The 19,371-nt window shown below is 41.2% G+C and overlaps 1 protein-coding gene across 1 annotated transcript in view; it reads right to left on the bottom strand.

Moving 5' to 3' along the window:
- Positions 1 to 17,360, bottom strand: part of TL29 (ascorbate peroxidase 4) — a 362,477-nt gene extending 345,117 nt beyond the window's left edge. The window contains exon 1 of the mRNA XM_089460247.1: positions 17,171 to 17,360. Within this exon, the coding sequence (XP_089316373.1) occupies positions 17,171 to 17,287 (117 nt within the window). The 5' untranslated portion in view covers positions 17,288 to 17,360. The remainder of the gene's footprint in view (positions 1 to 17,170) is intronic.
- Between the last annotated feature and the right edge of the window lie 2,011 nt (positions 17,361 to 19,371).

Here is a 19,371-nt window from a genome sequence, read left to right as displayed (position 1 = left end):
GTTTTCCAAGTAGTGCCCCTCCTATGACCCTAGGGCCTTAATGGAGGTCCCACTGTACTAGGGCTAAAATATTAACCCCCTGTTAAGTTGAGAGAATAAATTTACAGTCAAGATCGGTCAATCTTTCAAATCACCTCTTTATCCATACTAAATGCCCAAACCAAACAAGGATAAGCACACGATTGCAAAATGATCAAAGTACCTTTTGAACAAAAGCCCACCTTCATCCAAGAGGTAGCGCTTGATAGTGAGAGGTATGTGGTTGATGCAGATGGAAGGGCACATGGCATATCATCATCAAATGGTGAATATCAAGGGTTGTTGGTTGGCTAGTTTTCAAATGTAGGAGAAAAGTTTTCTCCTATGGGGTTACCCATTTTGGTGGGTAACAGGTCCAATACTCAACTTCCCATTGCATCTTCCTTCTAAGGACTATTTGAATTATCCTAATGGCTAGTTCAACTTGACTTTTTCCTTTGAGTAATTCGACATAGCCACCCTTCTATTGGTTATTCAATGCCCTTGCCCTTCTAGCAATTCTAGAACCTAGGTATTGCTCTGTTAGTCCAAATCTACACTGGGTATCTCTCCAACTTTTCATATTCTATAGGGCTTTGCCACATCATCACCTCCTCGTGATGATTCTCAAACACCCTAGCTGACCTCTAAAATATGACACCTGGGTATTGTTTGACTCTTACTCTGACCAATTTTGATGTAATGCATGTCTAATTCTACCCATCACTCTACCTATTCTAACCCCTAAAAGCCTGTTCTGACTTGTTGACCAAGTTTGACCAAGTTGTAACTAGCCATTGGATGCTCTAATAGAAAAAATTTCACATGACATGGAATCCTCTCATCAAACTGCACAATTTGAGACCAAGTTGACTTTTTGACCCCGGAGACCACTGTGCACAGGGAATCGTTGTCACAAAATATAGCAAGCCTTGTTACCGCTCATACTAGTAGGGGACCTAAAGGGGGATCTCTAAAGGGGAAAAAACTAGAACAAGGGCAACAAATAGAGACTTAGCCCACTGTCACCTCAGCTAAGGCTCCCTACTATTTACAGACTTTCACCGATGGGAGGAGACTCGATATATATGGAGTCCCAAATGAAGAATAAATCAACAAGTGGATATAGAGTGACCCAAATAATCCCTTTCCAGAAGAGGTTAAAGGATAGAGCTTGCTTGCTTTCTAAGAAAGGTACCATGTCTTCTAGGAGAAGGACGGGAGGATTTGAGGGTTACATTTGTGAAAATTCCTAAACCAAAATCCCTACTGCAGCAACTGATAATGTTTCTTCTATTTGTTAAATTAATCAACCAAATTATTTGCAGTTTCCTATAGATAATATCAAAACATATACACTGTAGCCTTCACTTAATTAAATATTATGTGGACACAAGAGATTGAGCAAGAAAGAAAATACAACACAAATGACACCATTATTTTTGGATAAATGTCCCCAAAAAGACCCAATGCGAGGAAACCAATGCAACAATTCTGAGGTTTTTATTATTATGCAGTAGTAAATCTGAGTACAATTCTTGGATGCTCAACTAGCAATCCAATACAGAGAGAAACTAGACAAAATGAATGGTGAAGTGCTCTCACCCTGTCACTGGGAAAATCTGAGTCTGATCACGCTGAAATGGAGCCTCTACGTACCCTCTGCGCAGAACTACGTCAACCCTACTGGGTATCATTGTGCTCCTTCCTCGAACCCTCTGCTGGCTGGAAAATTCGAATCTCTGCGTCTCGATCTCATACCCCAACTCCCGGCTACTGAAACTCGATTTCCTCAACAAGAATTTGATTTCCCTCTAAGGACTGCGCTACCACTGCATCAGTTCTACGTGGGCCAGTGTCTGCCTCTCTCTGGATGTCGTTCTACTCTCTCTCTGCCTCGTACTCTCCGGCCCAGGAAAAATTCCTTTTTTCAGACACTCACTACCCCTCCTTGCAAGAAATATCCTCAAACATAATTTCCTCCTGAGAACTTCACTTCAGAAATTCGATCTCCTGATCTCTTGGTGTGTTTTCCAAATGACCCTCAAGCTCCCTTAAATAATCTTCTCATTGACATTCAACGACCCAGATTAAAAGCTAATCAATGGATAAGATCATTTTAGCTTGATCCTAGTCTTCTTCTAGAAGTTACACCCACAATTAGATTAATATCCATTAATATTTTTAATTTCCTAAGCTTAGACTTAGGGTCCCATTAAAATATATTAATTATTTTAATAAAATTGTTTCTGGGTGGAATTTCCCAAAACACTTTTTGGGTTCTTTGGAATACATGTGCCCAAGCCTCCCTCCAAAATTTGAGGCCTAGAGCACATCCAATGCTACCCCAAATCAACACTCCCTCTTAGCTAGGAATGTGCTCTAGCAATATACGTTGCTACATACTGCTTTGACTCTAAAGCATCATCCTCTATGCTGTTGATGTCTGACATGTTGTCCACCAACCACTGCGCTGCTGCTACAACTGTACTGCTGCTAACACTACCACTGTCAACACTGCATTTGTACTACAACTCCTTCTCAAGTGTTGCATCTATGTTGCTGCTAGAACTGCCACTACATTGCAAACTATTGCTGCTACTCCATCAGCAAAGGAAAAACATCCAAAATTACTGAACTAACTATGTATATGGGAGTCTGACTATTGCTAGTCTCTGCACTAACCCTCTGAATCTATTGCGTTGTTGCTAACCTCTACTTTGTGCTATCTGCACTGCTGCCAACTCTGCTCTGCGTTGCTCATACTCTGGCACTCCTAGCCATTGCAACTGTATCCCCGACACTCCTTGGCACCATCCGACACTAGTCCATCCTCCTGCTGCTTCTAATCTAGGCTTCCGTAGCAAGGTATTGATCTAAGAGGTGGACTCCTCAAGGATCTTGCCCATCTGTAGCTCTTTCGAACTACATCTCCAAATCAACCCAGCTCCCTCCAAGAGGTATCTCAATTGTCATGGGGAACTCCTCTTCGATCTTTGCGGGCGCAGCCTTCGGATCGTGCTTCTCATCCTTGTCCTTCTTCTTGAGAGGACATTGAGTAGCGTAGTGACCCATCTCACCACACCTGAAACACTTGATCTTCGAGACGTCCTTCTTACGTCTCTATTGCTCCTGTTGTCCCTTCGATGCAAGGGCTGCATTATCCTCCTCCTCCTTGGGCTTCGACCCACTGCTGCTGCTTCCATCAAGTTTAACCTTGACTAAGTCTCTCCTCAGCTCCTCTTGTTTTAGAGCTGCCCACATCTCATCCCAATTCAGCAATGCTACTTTGCCCAGGATACTCTAGACAAAGACTTGCCACTCATCTGAGACAGAATTGAGGGTCAGTCTAACCAACTCTGAATCTTGAGGTGTATGCCCTGCAGTAGACAATTCATCATGGGTCTCCTTAAGCTTCGTGAGGAATGGATCCACACGCTCTCCCTTCTACATCTGAGCAGATCTTAGCTTTTGCTCCAAGTACATCTTCTGCTGCTCAGAAGATCCCTGATATAGCGTTGCCAAGGCATCCCACATCTCCTTAGCAGTCCCTCTGCTAGCAACATGACACACTACGTGATCCTTTACTCCATCAAGGATCATCCTCTTGGCCTTCGCCATTTCTGATTTGTACTTCTTCAATGGATCTGCATCTGTAGGCACAACCACCACGTTGTTGACATATGTCTTGAGGGCATGCTCATCTAGAAGGAATGACATTCTAGCCTTCCAGATGACATAGTTGGATGCTCTGTCCAACCTGTCCTGATCCCTCAAGCCACTGGTTGCCATTTCTGCCAAAAATAGAAAGTTGAATGACCTCCTCTCTCCTTTGTGCTGCTGCTGGGCTAGCTTACGCACTCCTTGCTGGAGCTAGTAAAATTGTTGCCCCTTGTTGCTGCTCAGCTCTAGAGAATTCGAATTCCTTGACTAGGAATTCTCTGAGGAAGAAATTCCATCAACGTACTTCTCCTCTTTCTTCTGACGATTTTCTGCTCAGCAAACTGCCTACAGAAAAATATGCTTCCCACAAGCTCTACTCATGCTGAGGCTTTTGCGCTGCTCCCTCTGCCCCCGCAAAAACTCAATCTAGAAGCCCTTCTCTTCGGCGACTCACTTGGAGAGAGACTACCTCGAAATTTCAGCCCTCTGGCTAAGAACTGCACAAACCCTCTAGGGTTTCGAACTGCTGCCTCCTATAGCTTTTTTGATTTTCTACTTCTGCTCAATGTTGGATTTCCTAGCACTACTCTTCTTGTTCCACTTGCAGCTCCGATACCATGTGAAAATTCCTAAACTGGAATCTCTACTGCAGCAACTAATAATGTTTCTTCTATTTGCTAAATTAATCAACCAAATTATTTGCAGTTTCCTACGAAAAATATCAAAACATATACATTGTAGCCTTCACTTAATTAAATATTATGCGGAAACAAGAGACTGAGCAAGAAAGAAAATAAAACACAAATGACACCGTTACTTTTCAACAAATGTCCCCGAAAAAACCCAATTCAGGAAAACCGGTGCAACAGTTCTGAGGGTTTTATTGTTACCCTGTAGTAAATCTGAGTCAATTCTTGGATGCTCAACTAGCGATCCAATACAGAGAGAAACTAGACAAAATGAATGGTGAAGTGCTCTCACCCTGTCACTGGGAAAAGCTATGACTGATCACGCTGAACTTGAGCCTCTGTGTACCCTCTGCGTACCCTCTGCACAGAACTGCGTCACTCCCATGCAGTTCTTGCGTCACCCCTGTTGGGTATCATGCTGCTCCTTCTCTAGACCCTCTGCTGGCTGGAAAATCCGAATCTCTTCCTCTCGCTCTCACACCCCAGCTCCCAGCTACTGAAACTCGATTTCCTCAGCAGGAATTTGATTTCCCTCTAAGGCCTGCGCTACCACTACGTCAGCTCTATGTGGGGCAATGTCTGCCTCTCTATGGACGTTGTTCTGCCCTCTCTCTACCTTGTACTCTTCGGCCCAGGAAAACTTCCTTCTTCTGGATACTCACTGCCCCTCACTGCAAGAAATCTACTCGATCATAATTTCTTCCTTCAAACTCCCGTAAATAATCTTCTCGTTGAAATTCAACGACCCAGATTAAAAGCTAATCAATGGGTAAGATCATTTTAGCTTGATCCTCGTCTTCTTCTAGAAGTTACACACACAATTAGATTAATACCCATTAATATTTTTTATTTCCTAAGTTTAGACTTAGGGTCCCATTAAAAAATATTAATTATTTTAATAAAATTGTTTCTGGGTGGAATTTCCCAAAGTGCTTTCTGGGTTCTTTGGAATACATGTGCCCAAGCGTCCCTGCAAAATTTGAGGCCTAGAGTACATCCGATGCTACGCCAAATCAACAAAGTTTAGGGAATATGACTTGTAAAAGAGTTTCCCATTCCCTAAAATCCTTATTGAAATTGGTATCCCGGATGGTTCTTGAATAATTGTCTTCTCAAAATAATGGGACCACAAGGGACCAAGTGGACACAGCCTACATTAGGAGGTAAGAGTTTAGCAACCAATGATATTTTTAACCCAGACGAGGAGGGGGGGAAGGATCAAAGAAAGAATTTTCACTTAAAGGTGTTGATTTGATCCTATGAGGCACTAGACTTGGGGATACTAGGGAAAAGATTGATCTCGGAGCTAGGGCTTGGCTTTTCTCACAACTCCACCATCGGAATGGATTCAAAACTGGAGGAGGCCTTGAGGAGACACCAATGCAGGGAAGGCTAGGAGATCAAACTTTTTGGAGGGCTATTTTGTCGGGAAAATGATGCCTTAGGTGACCCAACCCGGCTAGACCTAGGAAAACGTGAAAAAGAATTGATTTTGGGTGACCACCTCTTGGAAGATCAGTGCCTTAGTCTTGGGAGAATGGAGTCTATGATAAATATGAATGAGGGCTTCGTTTCTTAATCAAGGAGGCCTTAAGACTACCTCGCTAGCCTTCTAGGGCAAAGGGAAGCAACCATACAATTTTCACTTTGACTTGCAAAAGGAGATGCCTTATCAAGATGAATTCATTGTTAGAATTATCCCTAGAAAATTTCATTCACATTACATGGCCCATACATTGAGAGATGCTACATATAGACAAAATTTCACAGTTTAAGCAGTGAATGCATGCAACAATTAGCCCTAAAATAGCAAAAATCCCAATCCAATGTATATGGCAAAGTAAAATAAGAATAGCATTAAAAGCGTGTACTTACATGTAATACAACATATCCAACCATCCACAATTTGACAATAGAGAAGCTCCAAGATAAGATAAACCAAATCCAAACATCAAAATTCATCCATAAAGTGTGAAAAGTTGGAAGCCCAAATTTCTACTGCAGCAACTGATTAAGTTCCTTCTATTTGTTAATTACTAAACAAATTATTTACTGCTTCCTACAACAAATATCGAAACTAATACACTGCAACCTTCACCAATTAAAATTATATGTGGAAACAAGTAACTGAGCAAGAAAGAAATACACAACACATTACACAATTATTTTTGGACAAATGTCCCTAGAAAAACCCAATGCGGGAAAACTAGTGCAGCAGCTGAGGATTTGTATTATTAAGCAATAGTTTTCTAAATACAATCTTTGGATGCCTTTCTCACTATCTAGTACAGATAATTTGACTGACAGAAGATTAGTGAGAAATACCTCACACTATCACTGGCGATCTTGACTGATCCAGCCATAGAATGACTTGTCCTTTGCAGCCTCTACGTAGCCCAACGTCATAGCTTCTAGGGATAGTTTCACCCCTTCAGCTGATCGATTTGCCTCTGAGACTTCAATTATGTCCTCCCAGTCTCACACGTCGGCTTCCGGCTTCAAAAATCTTAGGTGGTTTGATTCCCCATGTGATCTAACAAATTATTTTTGAGATAAATTCATAGTGCTTGCAGGTACTTCAATCTTTGGCCTCCAAGTTACAAACTTGGGCAAGAACCACAATTGCTTGGATTCCAAATATTTATATCGTGGATTAAATCTTCGCTAAGGCTATAGTATACATTGGGGATTCAAAGGAAAAAACTCCATAAAAATATTTTTCTCAAAATTTAAAAATTTTCAAAACCCTTATATATTTGTAAATCTTGTAAATAATTTTGTAGATCTAACTTTAAGTTATTTTTTCTCACTTGAGTTTTGGGGATTTTTAGTATTTTGTATATATCTCGGGTTTGGGTGTTTTATTTTCTTTTTTGTAGGTTGGATCAATGGATCAAGTGGAAGAAAAACTAGATCTAGGCCCTTGAGGGTAAGATCTAATCTCTAAACAATTTTGCAGGGCTATTCACTGAAGATTTTGTGGCATAATTCAGATCCGAAGAAGGAAAAAAATTGGGACAAGGGTTTTAGCTTTTTGGCCTCCCCGGGACCAGATCCGGCCCCTCAAAGCCTAGCATCAGCCTTCTCTTGGCCTGCGTCACCCCTCAAGCCCCCGTACGCAGACGTGATCCACTGGATTCTCTCACACACTGATCCTAAGATGATGATACTGAGCAGTGTTAGTGGAGTAGAGCTTGCTACCTTAAGGATGAAAGATTATCAGCAAATGTATCATTTGTCGCAGCCGCTGAACAGGATGGATGCACCGTTCTACACTCCCAACAACAGCGCGAACACAAGAGACATCTTGAAGCGTTGGGTAAGGGAGCCATCAAAGTTCAGGACGACACCCAACCAGATCTACAAGACAAATACACTCAGGAAGGCTTACCAACTCTTGGTTGTCTTTGCATGTTGCTTGTATGGCCAAGAGAGTACAGAGACCTTCCCGCAGAGTTGGGTTGTTATGTTGGATCAGCTGGCAAGTGAAGGAAAACCTTTCAACTGGTCCGACATGTTGGCTCTTCAGTTGAAAGTGCATGTATCAAATGCCTAGAGTCCGCCCAAGGATCAACAAGCAAGATTCTTCATGTCCGCCTACCTGCTCGATGCAATTTGTGCTCGTCAACAGTTTCCTGGCATGGGTTGGGCATGGACACCTTCAGAGAATGTTGTGAACGTATATTGTGAGTTGCTCTCAGAAGTGAAGCTACCGAGGAGTCATGGCTAGACTATTTGACCACTTCATTGCCCTTCTGTACATTATAATCTTTGAACAAGATGCGCCTTGAATGTCCCAGACAACAATGGAGGCGTTGTTGAACATTGCAGATTGGTACGCCTCACCGATGGCACCTTCATCTAGATGTACAGTGTAGAGAAGGCTCCGCATTTGTTGCCGAAGTTTGCCACAGACAAGCTAGTCATGTAGGAGGTTGCATACCACATCTCGACAAGGTTATCAGTTGGACTGCACAGGAAGAAGGCACCATGGCCTATGCTTCCTTTGTGAATTGGGTTGTACGCAATTCAGAGTTTGAAAGAAACAGATGCCGAGGTCGAGGACTTTAAGAAGTTTAAGTTCAGCACCAAGAGTTTCAATCCGTACAATCTGCATGGCTTATGCAAGGACCACTGTACGAGAGTGTACTATCCTTGGATCCACGAGGCGTGTCATTGGCCAGAGGAAGACCCTTGGAGATATTGCTATAACTCCTCTAGGCTCAATGAACCGGTCAGCATGGCAATAGAGTGGCTAGCAGCACCACAGGGAGTAGCAACAACAGCAGCAGCATGCAGCAAACTTGCGCAAGACAAAGGCAAGAGGAAGGCTGCCAAAAACACAGAGGTAGATCATAGCTACAAGTTTAAGGAAGATCCACTTGTTGAGAGAGTAGCTTTGGAGATAGAAGCAAAGAGGCAACAGCGCGACAGGAGAGGAGCGCAGAAAAGAAGAGATAAGAAAATATTGGAAGAGACGGAGAGGAAGTTGCAAGAAGTAGAGCAGAAGCTCAAAGAAGAACAAGAGTTGTGCAGAAGAGAGAAGGAAGCACAGCAGGAACAGGAATAGGAATAGGAACAAGAGGAAGTGCAAGGCGCTCAAACAACGCAAACTACGCCGATATAGGTTGAAGACTCAGATTCACCAACAGCGAATGATGAACAGGGTGAGCAACCGCAAGAATAGGAACTTGCTCAGCAGGATGAGCCGATAGTAGAACTGATGGACACGAAGATGGTACAGCTGGAACAGGATCAAGACACTGACCTCATGCCAAAAGCAACTGAGGTCACCCCACAGGCTTCACCAGCTCCAGTAGCAGAGCAAGTCCCAAGTGAAAAAGGGGACACCATTCTCCTTGAAGATGATCCGGGAACAGATGTGTAAAACATAGCCTTTGATGAGTCACAACATAGAGTTGTACAGGCACACAGAGCGCACATCCCGGATGAGCATGCATCACCTGCGCACTTTGAAGAACAGGTGATTGTGTCAGATGTGCGAAGACATCCAGCTGCCTTGGCCGATGCTACGAAGGCTTATGCTGAAGCCACAAGCTCAAGTGTGAAGTTCTTGATAGCAAAAAATGAGCGCATGGCTAAGGAATTGCAAGCAGCCAAGTAGAGAGAGGAACAATCAACAGGATCCGCCAGAGCAGAGATGAAGAAAGTGATACTTGCTGAAGTGTCGGCTCTTGAGACAGTCATGCGGAGACTGTATGACAGGTTCGTCACCATGCACAAGGCAGTTGTCCATCTACATGGTCATCAGCAGCACTGCACCAAGATAGTGTGAACACTCATAGATATACATGTTGTTGTTGATCATGTACAGACATGGACAATGAGGTACAAGGGAGCCCTGCTTCACTTGCACAAGATGATGAAGCTGCAAGTAGAGTTGGACAAAGCACGCATCCAGAGTTTGATCCGGAACTATGAGGAACTCCCGCCGCTCATCACCAATGTTGAGGCTTCGTACGCACGGTTGTTCAGGAGTTTGGATGTCGTGGTGAGAAAGTATGGCACCCCGTCAATTGGAACACTCACTGAAGCCAAAGAGAAGAACCAAGTCCGACTGGAGCTCGACGCGTACTTTGATCAGTTGATGCACATGGCCACCAACGCAGATTTGTAGATCAGCGCAGAGAACATGCAGAGATATGTCATCGATCCAGCCATGCTCAGGACTAAGCTATGCATGTTACAAGACGAGTTAGATAGAGGTTCTAGATCAGTATACTTGGAAGCAATGGAGGCAAGAGTTCGTTTCCAGAAAGACATCATCAAACAGTACGTGAACACCATTGCGCAATACCAAGCTTGGCATCAGTTCGTCACCAAAGATCACGGAGAGGATGTTGATGAGTTGGTCTTTCCACAGCCGTCCGAGTCTTAGTGTTGTCTTATCTGGCTGACTCAAGCCTATTTTTGTCCCACATGGGTATATGTGGAAAATGTATTATTATTGTAAACATGATGTAAAGTGAAATTCCAAGTGTCATTAGTGGAATGCAAACAGTCATATGTAATGTAAAGAGTTATATGTAATGAAGTTGAAGAGTCATGAGGGTAGTCCAAGAGTCACAAAGGGGAATGTCAAGGGTCACCCCACCCTTTGTTATAAATAGAACCTCATAACTCATAGGCAGGGCTTTTGGGATCCAAGCTTTTATCTAGTCATTGCTTAGAGAAGGCTTGGAGAGTATTGTGACGAACCTTGGCTTCTCCACAGTGCAGAGCGAGTACATCTCTTTGGAGAAGCAGGCAATGTTGACTGTAATGTTCCACTATTGAGGCTAGTGGCTGTCAATGGTGTATGTATGGATGGAACTTTCACTTTATATAATATAACAAAGCTAACACGCCTTCATGCATATGTTGTTATTGTAGTTCGACTATTTTGGTTACTTTAGCAATGTATGTTGTTTAACTTACGCATTTGTGTATGAGCTACTTTGTATACGATTGTATGAATCTTTTTGAAGTCATGTTGTTGGTTTAACCCATCACTTTGGATTGTCAACTATTCTGCTTTCCAACTTGTGATGTCATTCAGCTCATGTGTTCGTTTCAAGTTGCGTATTATTACAGGCTTCTAAGGGATACACTTCATTTCCCCCTCTGTGTGTTAGAACCCCCATGCATCTATCTTGACTCACTGCAAGGTCACACACTTGCTTCTAACAAAGATATCTTTCTTACCTCTGCGCGCTATCACAGTCAAGGCATAGCTTTACTACCCACTGTTGGGACTCCTACTCCAAATGTTCTGCAGTCTAGTTGGGACTTCTTACCAGGGAGATCCCCTAACATGTTGGTGGGTCCAGCACCGTCAACAGTTACACCCGTCTTTGACTTGTTAAAGATTCCATAAAAAGCATCATTTCTAAAACCCATAGGTAAGGAGGACGAATTTTTCTGGGTACTTTGACCTTGGTTGACTACAGTTCTGCAACTAGGATCTCAACAGAGTTTTAATTTGACTTTGACCGATTTTGGAGGACTGTTTTGTGTTTTTTTTTGTAGCATCGGATGTTTTCTAACCATGAATTTGGTGGAGAGGATAGAATACATGAGATCTCCAAAACCCTAAAATCGTTTCTAGAAATTCCACCTAGAAATGACTTAATTAAATTATTAACCAATTTTTAAATATTTAGTAGGTCTAAACTTAGGGAATATGATTAATTAATCAATATTATTTAAGTCAAGGCGAGAATCATCTAAAAACTCACGCAGATCAATTCGGAGATGATCCTAGCCATCGATTATGTTTTAATTTTGGTCGTTCGTGCTCCAACAGAGGATTATAAGAGGAGGTTGATGTGGTGATGGAGAAGACACTTGAACAGTTCAATTTCTTGGTAGATCGATTTCCAGAGTAGCAGTAGTCAGTTATCGGAGAGAGAGCTAGAGATCGAAGCAGTGAGTAAGGGGCAAAGACAGTGAGGTTGGAGGAAGTATTCCAGATCCAATGAGTGCATTTGCAGAGAGGCAAAAGAGCCATAGAGAAGTTGATGAAGGGGCAGCGCAGCAACTTCTAGAGGCAAGTTTGATTTGCTGATAGGGAAAGACATCTTCAGTTCCAGAGGCCAGGAAGGAGTCCCAGAGTGCCAAAGAAGCAGAGGGCAGAACGACTTCATCAAAGACCATTCAGAGGCTTGACATCAAGCAGGTTGCGCAAAGCAGCGCAGAGGTTGACACAGAGGGTTAGAGGGTCGAGTTTCTGAAGGAAAGTTGTGTCGAGGATTGCCTGTGGGGTGAGGAAATTCCTCACTAGATTTTTGCCAGTATTTTTCTCTGTAGGATTGCCATATTTCGGCATCTAGTTGTACTCAGAATTTCTCACTGCTGCATAATAATAAAACCCTCAGTTGCTGCACCAGTTTTCCTGCATTGGGTTTTTCCAGGGACTTTTGTCCAAAAATAATTGTGTTAATTTTATGTGTGTGTGCTAGCATTTCTCAGTTTCCAACACATTATTTTCCCACGATATTTTATTTGTGAATTTTGTAGTGTGTTTATTTCGATATTTGTCATAGAAGATAGATTGTTAAATTAATTAACAATTAGGAGAAATAATACTAGTTGCTACAATAGGATTCCAGTTTGGAATTTTCACACGGTAGCAGAGCACAGTTGATCAGTTGGAGAGTTCAAAAACGAAGGAAAGAAATTTTTCTGCTCAGAAGGACAGCAAGTCGAAATTCCCAAGGGCAGTGCAGTATTTTTGCCAAGAGGGCAAGTTGCTTGAGGAGGTTTGTTTTTTTCTGAGGGGGGCAAAAAAATTCGATCCTTCTAGATCAAGTGATTCCAGAGGCAGAGGGAGCAACTCAGTGCTTTCATTGGGTAGATCTCTAGCTAGACGCAGGGGTTTTGCAGCAGTACGCTGAAGTAGAACCAACGTCGGGGTGGAAGAGAGAAGAACACACAGCAGAGGAGAAAATTTCCTCAAGGAACTTCGAGTCTTGGAAGTTCGAATTTCCAGTTGTAGATTGGCAGTAGCACTAGCAGCTAACTGAGCCACACATTCCAGAAGGAAGTGCGAGTAGCAGAGTAGCAGTCGAGCACAGGGAAAGAGGGAGTTTTCGATAATATCAGAGATGGCCACAACAAGACTTAGAGATTAGGATAGGTTGGATGGCTCCTCCAACTACGTCATCTCGAAGACTAGAATGTCCTTCCTGTTGGATCAATATGGCCTAAAGCTCTACATACACAGCGTTGTGGCAAATCTCGTGGATGCGGATCACCTAAAGGAATACAGGAAGGAGATGGTGCGTGCGAAGCGGTTGATCCTAGATGGAGTTTGGGACCATATAGTCTCACACATAGCTAGCAAGGATACTACCAAAGAGATGTGGGATGCTCTCACCACGCTATATCAGGGCACTTTCAAGCAGCAGAAGATGTTCCTGGAGGAGAAGCTGAGATGTATAAGGATGCAAAAGGGGGAAGGCATAGATCCTTTCCTGACTAGGATTTAGGAGGTCCGAGACCAGCTTGCAGATGTTGGGGCAACACCTCAACCAACAGCACTAGTGAGGTTGGCACTAAACAATGTCTCTAAAAGTGGCAAGTTTTTGTCCAAAGTATATTAGGCAGAGCCAAGCTACCAAATTGGGACTGGATGTGAGTCGATCTGCAGTAGCAAGAATTGAGACGAGCTCTGCCAAAGAGCTCCATTAGTGGCAGTAGCAACAACGGATCGAAGGTGGTGAAGGACGAGGAAAATGTGGCCCTCGCATCAAAGGGTCCCAGTGAGGGGCAGGGGGAGCAGAGAAAGAAGAAGAAGGACCTATCAAAGGTCAAATGTTTCAGGTGTGGTGAGCTTGCTCACTATAGCATGCAGTGTCCTCTCAGAAAGAAGGAGAGCTCAGAGAAGCAGGATCGGCAGGCAGCGTCTGCAGAGATTGATAGGTTGTCCTCCAAGTTGGAGGAAGACTTCGCGACATTCGCAGATATACCTCCAGGAGTGAGATGGGGAGATTTGGTAGTGTAGTCCCAAAGAACTACAAGGATTGGGCAGGGTTCCTGAGGAGTCCACCTCATGGATCAGTACCTTGCTACAGGGGCCCATAGTATTCAGTAATAGGATGGATCAGTGGTAATTGATTCAGTCAGTACCAGAGTGACAGTTGTAGATTTGTAGCAGTCAGATGCTAAGGAGCGCAGTACAGTGTTAACAGCAGAGTAGATGGCTCAGTGCAGAGTTGGCAACGATGCAAATTCTTCAGTGACAGTGCAGATACTTTGGAGACAGACGCATCATACTGAACACATTAAATTCAGTATTTTGGATGCTTTTCAATTGCAGATGTTGTAGTTGCAACAACAACAGATGAAAGGGAGTTGCAGTGCAAATGCAGAGTTGGAAGCAGTATGGCAATGTCAACGACAACACAGTTGCAACATCAGAGTTGCGTAGTAGTTGGTGGGCAACAACAGCCAGACATCATCAGCGTAACAGAGATGATACAGAGAAAGAGTGTTGTGGCAAGGTGTCAAGCACTAGAACACATTCCTTGATAAGAGGGAGTGTTAGTTTTTTGTAGCATCAGATGTGTTCTAGCCACGAAATTTGGTGGAGAGGCTAGAATACATGAGATCTCCAAAACCCAAAAATCGTTTCTGGAAATTCTGCCTAGAAAAGACTTAATTAGATTATTAACCAGTTTTAAAATATTTCCTAAGTCTAAACTTAGGGAATATGGTTAATTAATCAGTATTAATTATGTCAAGCCAAGAATCATCTAGAAACTTACACGGATTGATTCGGAGATGATCGTAGCCATCAATTATGTTTTAATCTTGGACGTTGGTGTTCCAACAGAGGATTATAAGAGGAGGTCGATGTGGTGATGGAGAAGACACTTGAACAATTTGATTTCTTGGCAAATCGATTTCTAGAGTAGCAGTAGTCAGTTGCCGAAGAGAGAGCTAGAGATCGAAGCAGTGAGTGAGGGGCAGAGGCAGTGAGGCTGGGGGAAGTATTCCAGATCCAATGAGTGCATTTGCAGAGAGGCAAAAGAGCCACAAAGACGTTGACACAAGGGCAGCGCAGCAGCTTCTAGAGGCAAGTTCGATTTGCTGAGAGGGAAAGACGTCTTTAGTTCCAAAGGCCGGGAAGGAGTCCCAAAGTGTCGGAGAAGCATCTTTCCAAGCAGTAGAGAGAAGAATGAATTCATCACAAATCAATCAGAGGCTTGACGTCAAGCAAGCTACGTAGAGTAGTGCGGAGGCTGACGCAGAGGTTCAGAGGGCCGAGTTTCTGAAAGCAAGTTGTGTCGAGGATTGCCTGTGGGGTGAGGAAATTCCTCACTAGATTTTTGCCAGTATTTTTCTCTATGGGATTGTCAGATTTCGGCATCTAGTTGTACTCATAATTTCTCACTGCTACATAATAATAAAACCCTCAGCTGTTGCACCAGTTTTCCTGCATTGGATTTTTCCAGGGACTTTTGTCCAAAAATAATTGTGTTAATTTTATGTGTGTGCTAGCATTTCTCAGTTTCCAGCGCATTATTTTTCCGCAATATTTTATTTGTGAAGGTTGCAGTGTGTTTATTTCGATATTTTTTGTAGCAAATAGATTGTTAAATTAATTAATAATTAGGAGAAATAATACGAGTTGCCGCAATAGGATTCCAGTTTGGAATTTTCACATTTTGGGACTGTTTTGACTTCATTTTGACCAGCATTCAAATTTTTGGACAATTGACCAAGCTCTTTTGGAGGCAAGTTGACTGTTGACCATTGACCATTTGGGACTATTGCTGTTGTCATTGACTTTGACCAGAATTGTAGATTTGACTTGTTGACCAGATTTGACTTTGAACAGATGAGGGGTTGGTTGATCTCTTGGATAGTCAAACAATTGACTTTGACTTTTTGTTGATGGATTGAATCATTGTATCCCCCTGTTGAACATTTTATGACAATCTAATAAGAAAAAGAATTTGAAAGGGGTTTCCCCCTTGTGGGGTTTTTCCCTGGTCTTTGACCAAATCTTGTGTCTCTTATTGCTCTTGATTGTCTTCTATTGTTCATTAAATTTACTTTTTTATCTACAATTGTTATTTGTTACTTAAAGATTAAATTGATTGCTAATTGAAGAAAGAATTGAGCTGAAGTGATTGTAACGGCATAGAACACAGGAAAAATTAACATAAACCATGTTTCATACAACTTTCAGGGGAAAATCTGCCCCTAGAGTGATCTTGGATCCTTCAGAGACCAGAGACAAAAATGATAAAGGAAGGTACAATGATCATCTCCAAAGGTGACTGAATTCTATTACCAAGCCACAGCGACAAAGGAAAAATAGGAAAGCACCATAAAAATAGTTCACTGGTTCAAGTGGGGCTCTTTTGTACACATCTCAAAGCTGCCTTGTCATGTTGGATACTCAATATCATTGAGGTTTCATCTTGGTCCCCTTAGAATTCCACTCGGGCAACCCAAGCCAACCTCCAATTGCTAATCACAAATAGCTCATTTCAAGTACCTTAAGGACATTTGAACCCTTTTTTTTTATCCAGGGAGCAAATGCCACAAGTAGTTACATCATATAGAGAAAACTTCTTTGGGGAGTGTTTAATACTTCTTCAAACTGGCCAATGAACCAATGGCCCATTGTATAACTCTAAGTTCTAATTCTCTTTTGATGGAATTAACCCTTTTCTATTCCTTTTGCTTTTGAAGGGAGCAAATGCCACAAGTGGTTGCATCACATAAAGAAAACTTCCTTTGGGGAGTGCATAAAACTTCTTCAACCTCACCAGTGAACCAATGGCCCATTGTATAACTCTAATTTCTAATCCTCTTTTGATAGAATTTACATGGTATTGGCACACTGGCATAGCTCTAACCTTCTTTCGATAGACTTTACATTGTGTTTTCTCACCAACGTGGTCTCTGAGTCTCATCAAAGGTTATTCTGCTTAGTGCTACACTCTATAGAATGTTGTCTCTGATCAAATAAACCCAGCATGTGCCATGTAATATAAATAGATTGTTCTAGGTTTGAGCTGAATAAAAAGCACGCATGCCCTATTGGTTATGGAAGCAAATTATGACAGGCCATGCCAAAACTAGAATAATTGAACAAGAACCAGATTTAAGAATTCACCCAATAAATACTTAACAAATTACAATGGTTACGGAGATATCTAATGGGTAATAGATAGCTGCATGTTCAATTGTATTCAGATTCAGTAGTATGCAAAAACTTTCGTATAATGTGAAATGGCTTACTGGGTATCTACATTGCCATGTCAGGAGCTCAAGACACTTACCGGGTTGATGTTACATTTGACAGAGCAGCGCAGCAGAGAATAGTGTGGTGTCGTGGAAGAGAATGCGAATGTAGAACGAGGATGGAAGTGTAGTTGCAGGGGCACTCTCATCGCCATTAGTCTCGGCCTCAGCCTCACTTTGCCTTCTCGTAAGCGTGGGATAGACAACGTTATGGCATCGTTGATGATAATGATGTTACACGTTATCCACCCGTGCCAACTCGACATATCTAAAATGTTTCACTTCACCAAACTTTTGTGTAAATTGGTGATATGTTTTTCTTTAAATATATTATTTTTTATCATTATTGGAAATTTTGATATAATAATTATGTGATAATGTAAATTTGAATAAATTATATTGTTGTTTGTAAGGTAAAACTATATTTTATATTTTTTAATCTCTTAATTATAAATATATTGTAAAATGTTAAACATTTTAATTTTTTTAATTATAAATATGTATTATCTTTCATATAAATTATATTATCTTTTGCACTTGAGTGCATGGTCATGCGGCCGGGGATGTCGGTTATCTCGCACCTGGTCCGCGTTCGAACCCCATTTGTAGAGCTGCGCATATAACATAAATAATTGAGGAAGGATAATTTGTGGTTGCAAACCAAAGCATATTAAATTTTATTTTACATTTTAAAAACCATAAACTTAGTTGATGAGAAAGGTTTCATGAATAAATTTACTTTTTTCTTTTTCATTTTAATTTCAACTACATTGTAATATAAATTTTGGTCGACTTAAATAAATAAATAAAACTTATTTAGAAAATTATTATAAAATCCCTCAATGAATGCAAGATTTCTTCAATAATTTATCTAGAGCATGAACACATCTCTATAGTGTATATCATGCTCAAAGTAAGGAAGGCATTTGAGCAATAACTGCTGGTGATCAAAAGATAAAGCTACACACAAGTTACATGAATATCCATGGCTCTTTCTACTTCATATGCAAGTAATAAAGGGAGTTTATTTCCTTATAGATTGTTACAAATTACCTTCTATAATGCATGTGGGATAAATAGAACATATTTATAAATCAAAGGCCAAGATTCATGTGGAGCAGATAAACAATTGTTGAGTCGCTAGCTTCCAAAGTCCATTACTTGAGTTCCTAATGTCCAAATTGGGAAAACCAAAGCTCGTTGGAAATCTAAAGGTGTGCAGAACAACTTGGAGATCACTTCTATGGTTGAAATGGCATCTATCATGCCGATAAAATTAAAGTATAATCATGACTATTTCTAACTTGGAAACAAATTACTTTTAAAAAGTGACTAATTTAATGGACTTTACAAATGTTTAGAATTGGCCCTTCTTTGGGGAATAAATATTAAAGTTCATATTTATGAAAGGATAACACAAAGGGAAAACAACCACAACCATAAAGCAATTCCAATAAGATGAAGAAAGGATTATAAAAATATGTGCAAAACATCCAAAGAGAGAGAGAGAGAGATCTGGTGTAGTAGGTAAAGTAACCTCCTAGTTGAGTCTTCTAATATATTCTTCTCAGTTAACGAACACCCAGCCTTTACTTCTAACATCATTTTGAATGAAAAAAATTAATTTCTTATTCTTATCCTCTTTTCTCTTATAGGTTTTTTCATTTCCATGGTCCATGAGAGCCCTATTCAGTCAATTTTGGACAAATGCATTTAATTTTTTTAATATTATAAACTCACTTTATATATTTATATTTTAGATTCCACACAGAAATCTTAGGAGTTCACAGCTAGTGTGACTTTCTTATTTTGAGTTTTAAGTTTTGTCGGGAAATTCAATTACTTAAATTGCTTTCATTAAATTATCAACCAAGGATACTCGTAAGCTTGTGATGATGCCAGCAAAATATATGTAGGAGTAGGCAATTGACTCTAAGCTAAGCAAACTTGGTTGTTGTAAGCAAGAAAACACTAAGCTCCCTTACAGGAGGTCCTTCCATAATGTTTCACAAGACCTATCAACAATCAAAATTATCAAGTATTCCTAATGAAAACAGTAAAGCATATAAACCTATAGAAAGCATTAAGATGAGTTACATGACTTAGTTGTTGTAGGCAAGAAAACACTAAGCTCCCTTACAGGAGGTCTCTTCGTAATGTTTCACAGGACCTATCAACAATCAAGATTATAACCCAACATATAAATCTAACCAATATTCACAACTATTTATAATGAAAT

This window comes from Pinus tabuliformis, chromosome 7, assembly GCF_031772625.1.
Source record: "Pinus tabuliformis cultivar Carrire ecotype Pingquan chromosome 7, CPIR1, whole genome shotgun sequence".
Taxonomy (NCBI): domain Eukaryota; kingdom Viridiplantae; phylum Streptophyta; class Pinopsida; order Pinales; family Pinaceae; genus Pinus; species Pinus tabuliformis.
This window is presented reverse-complemented; position numbering and strand designations above follow the sequence as displayed.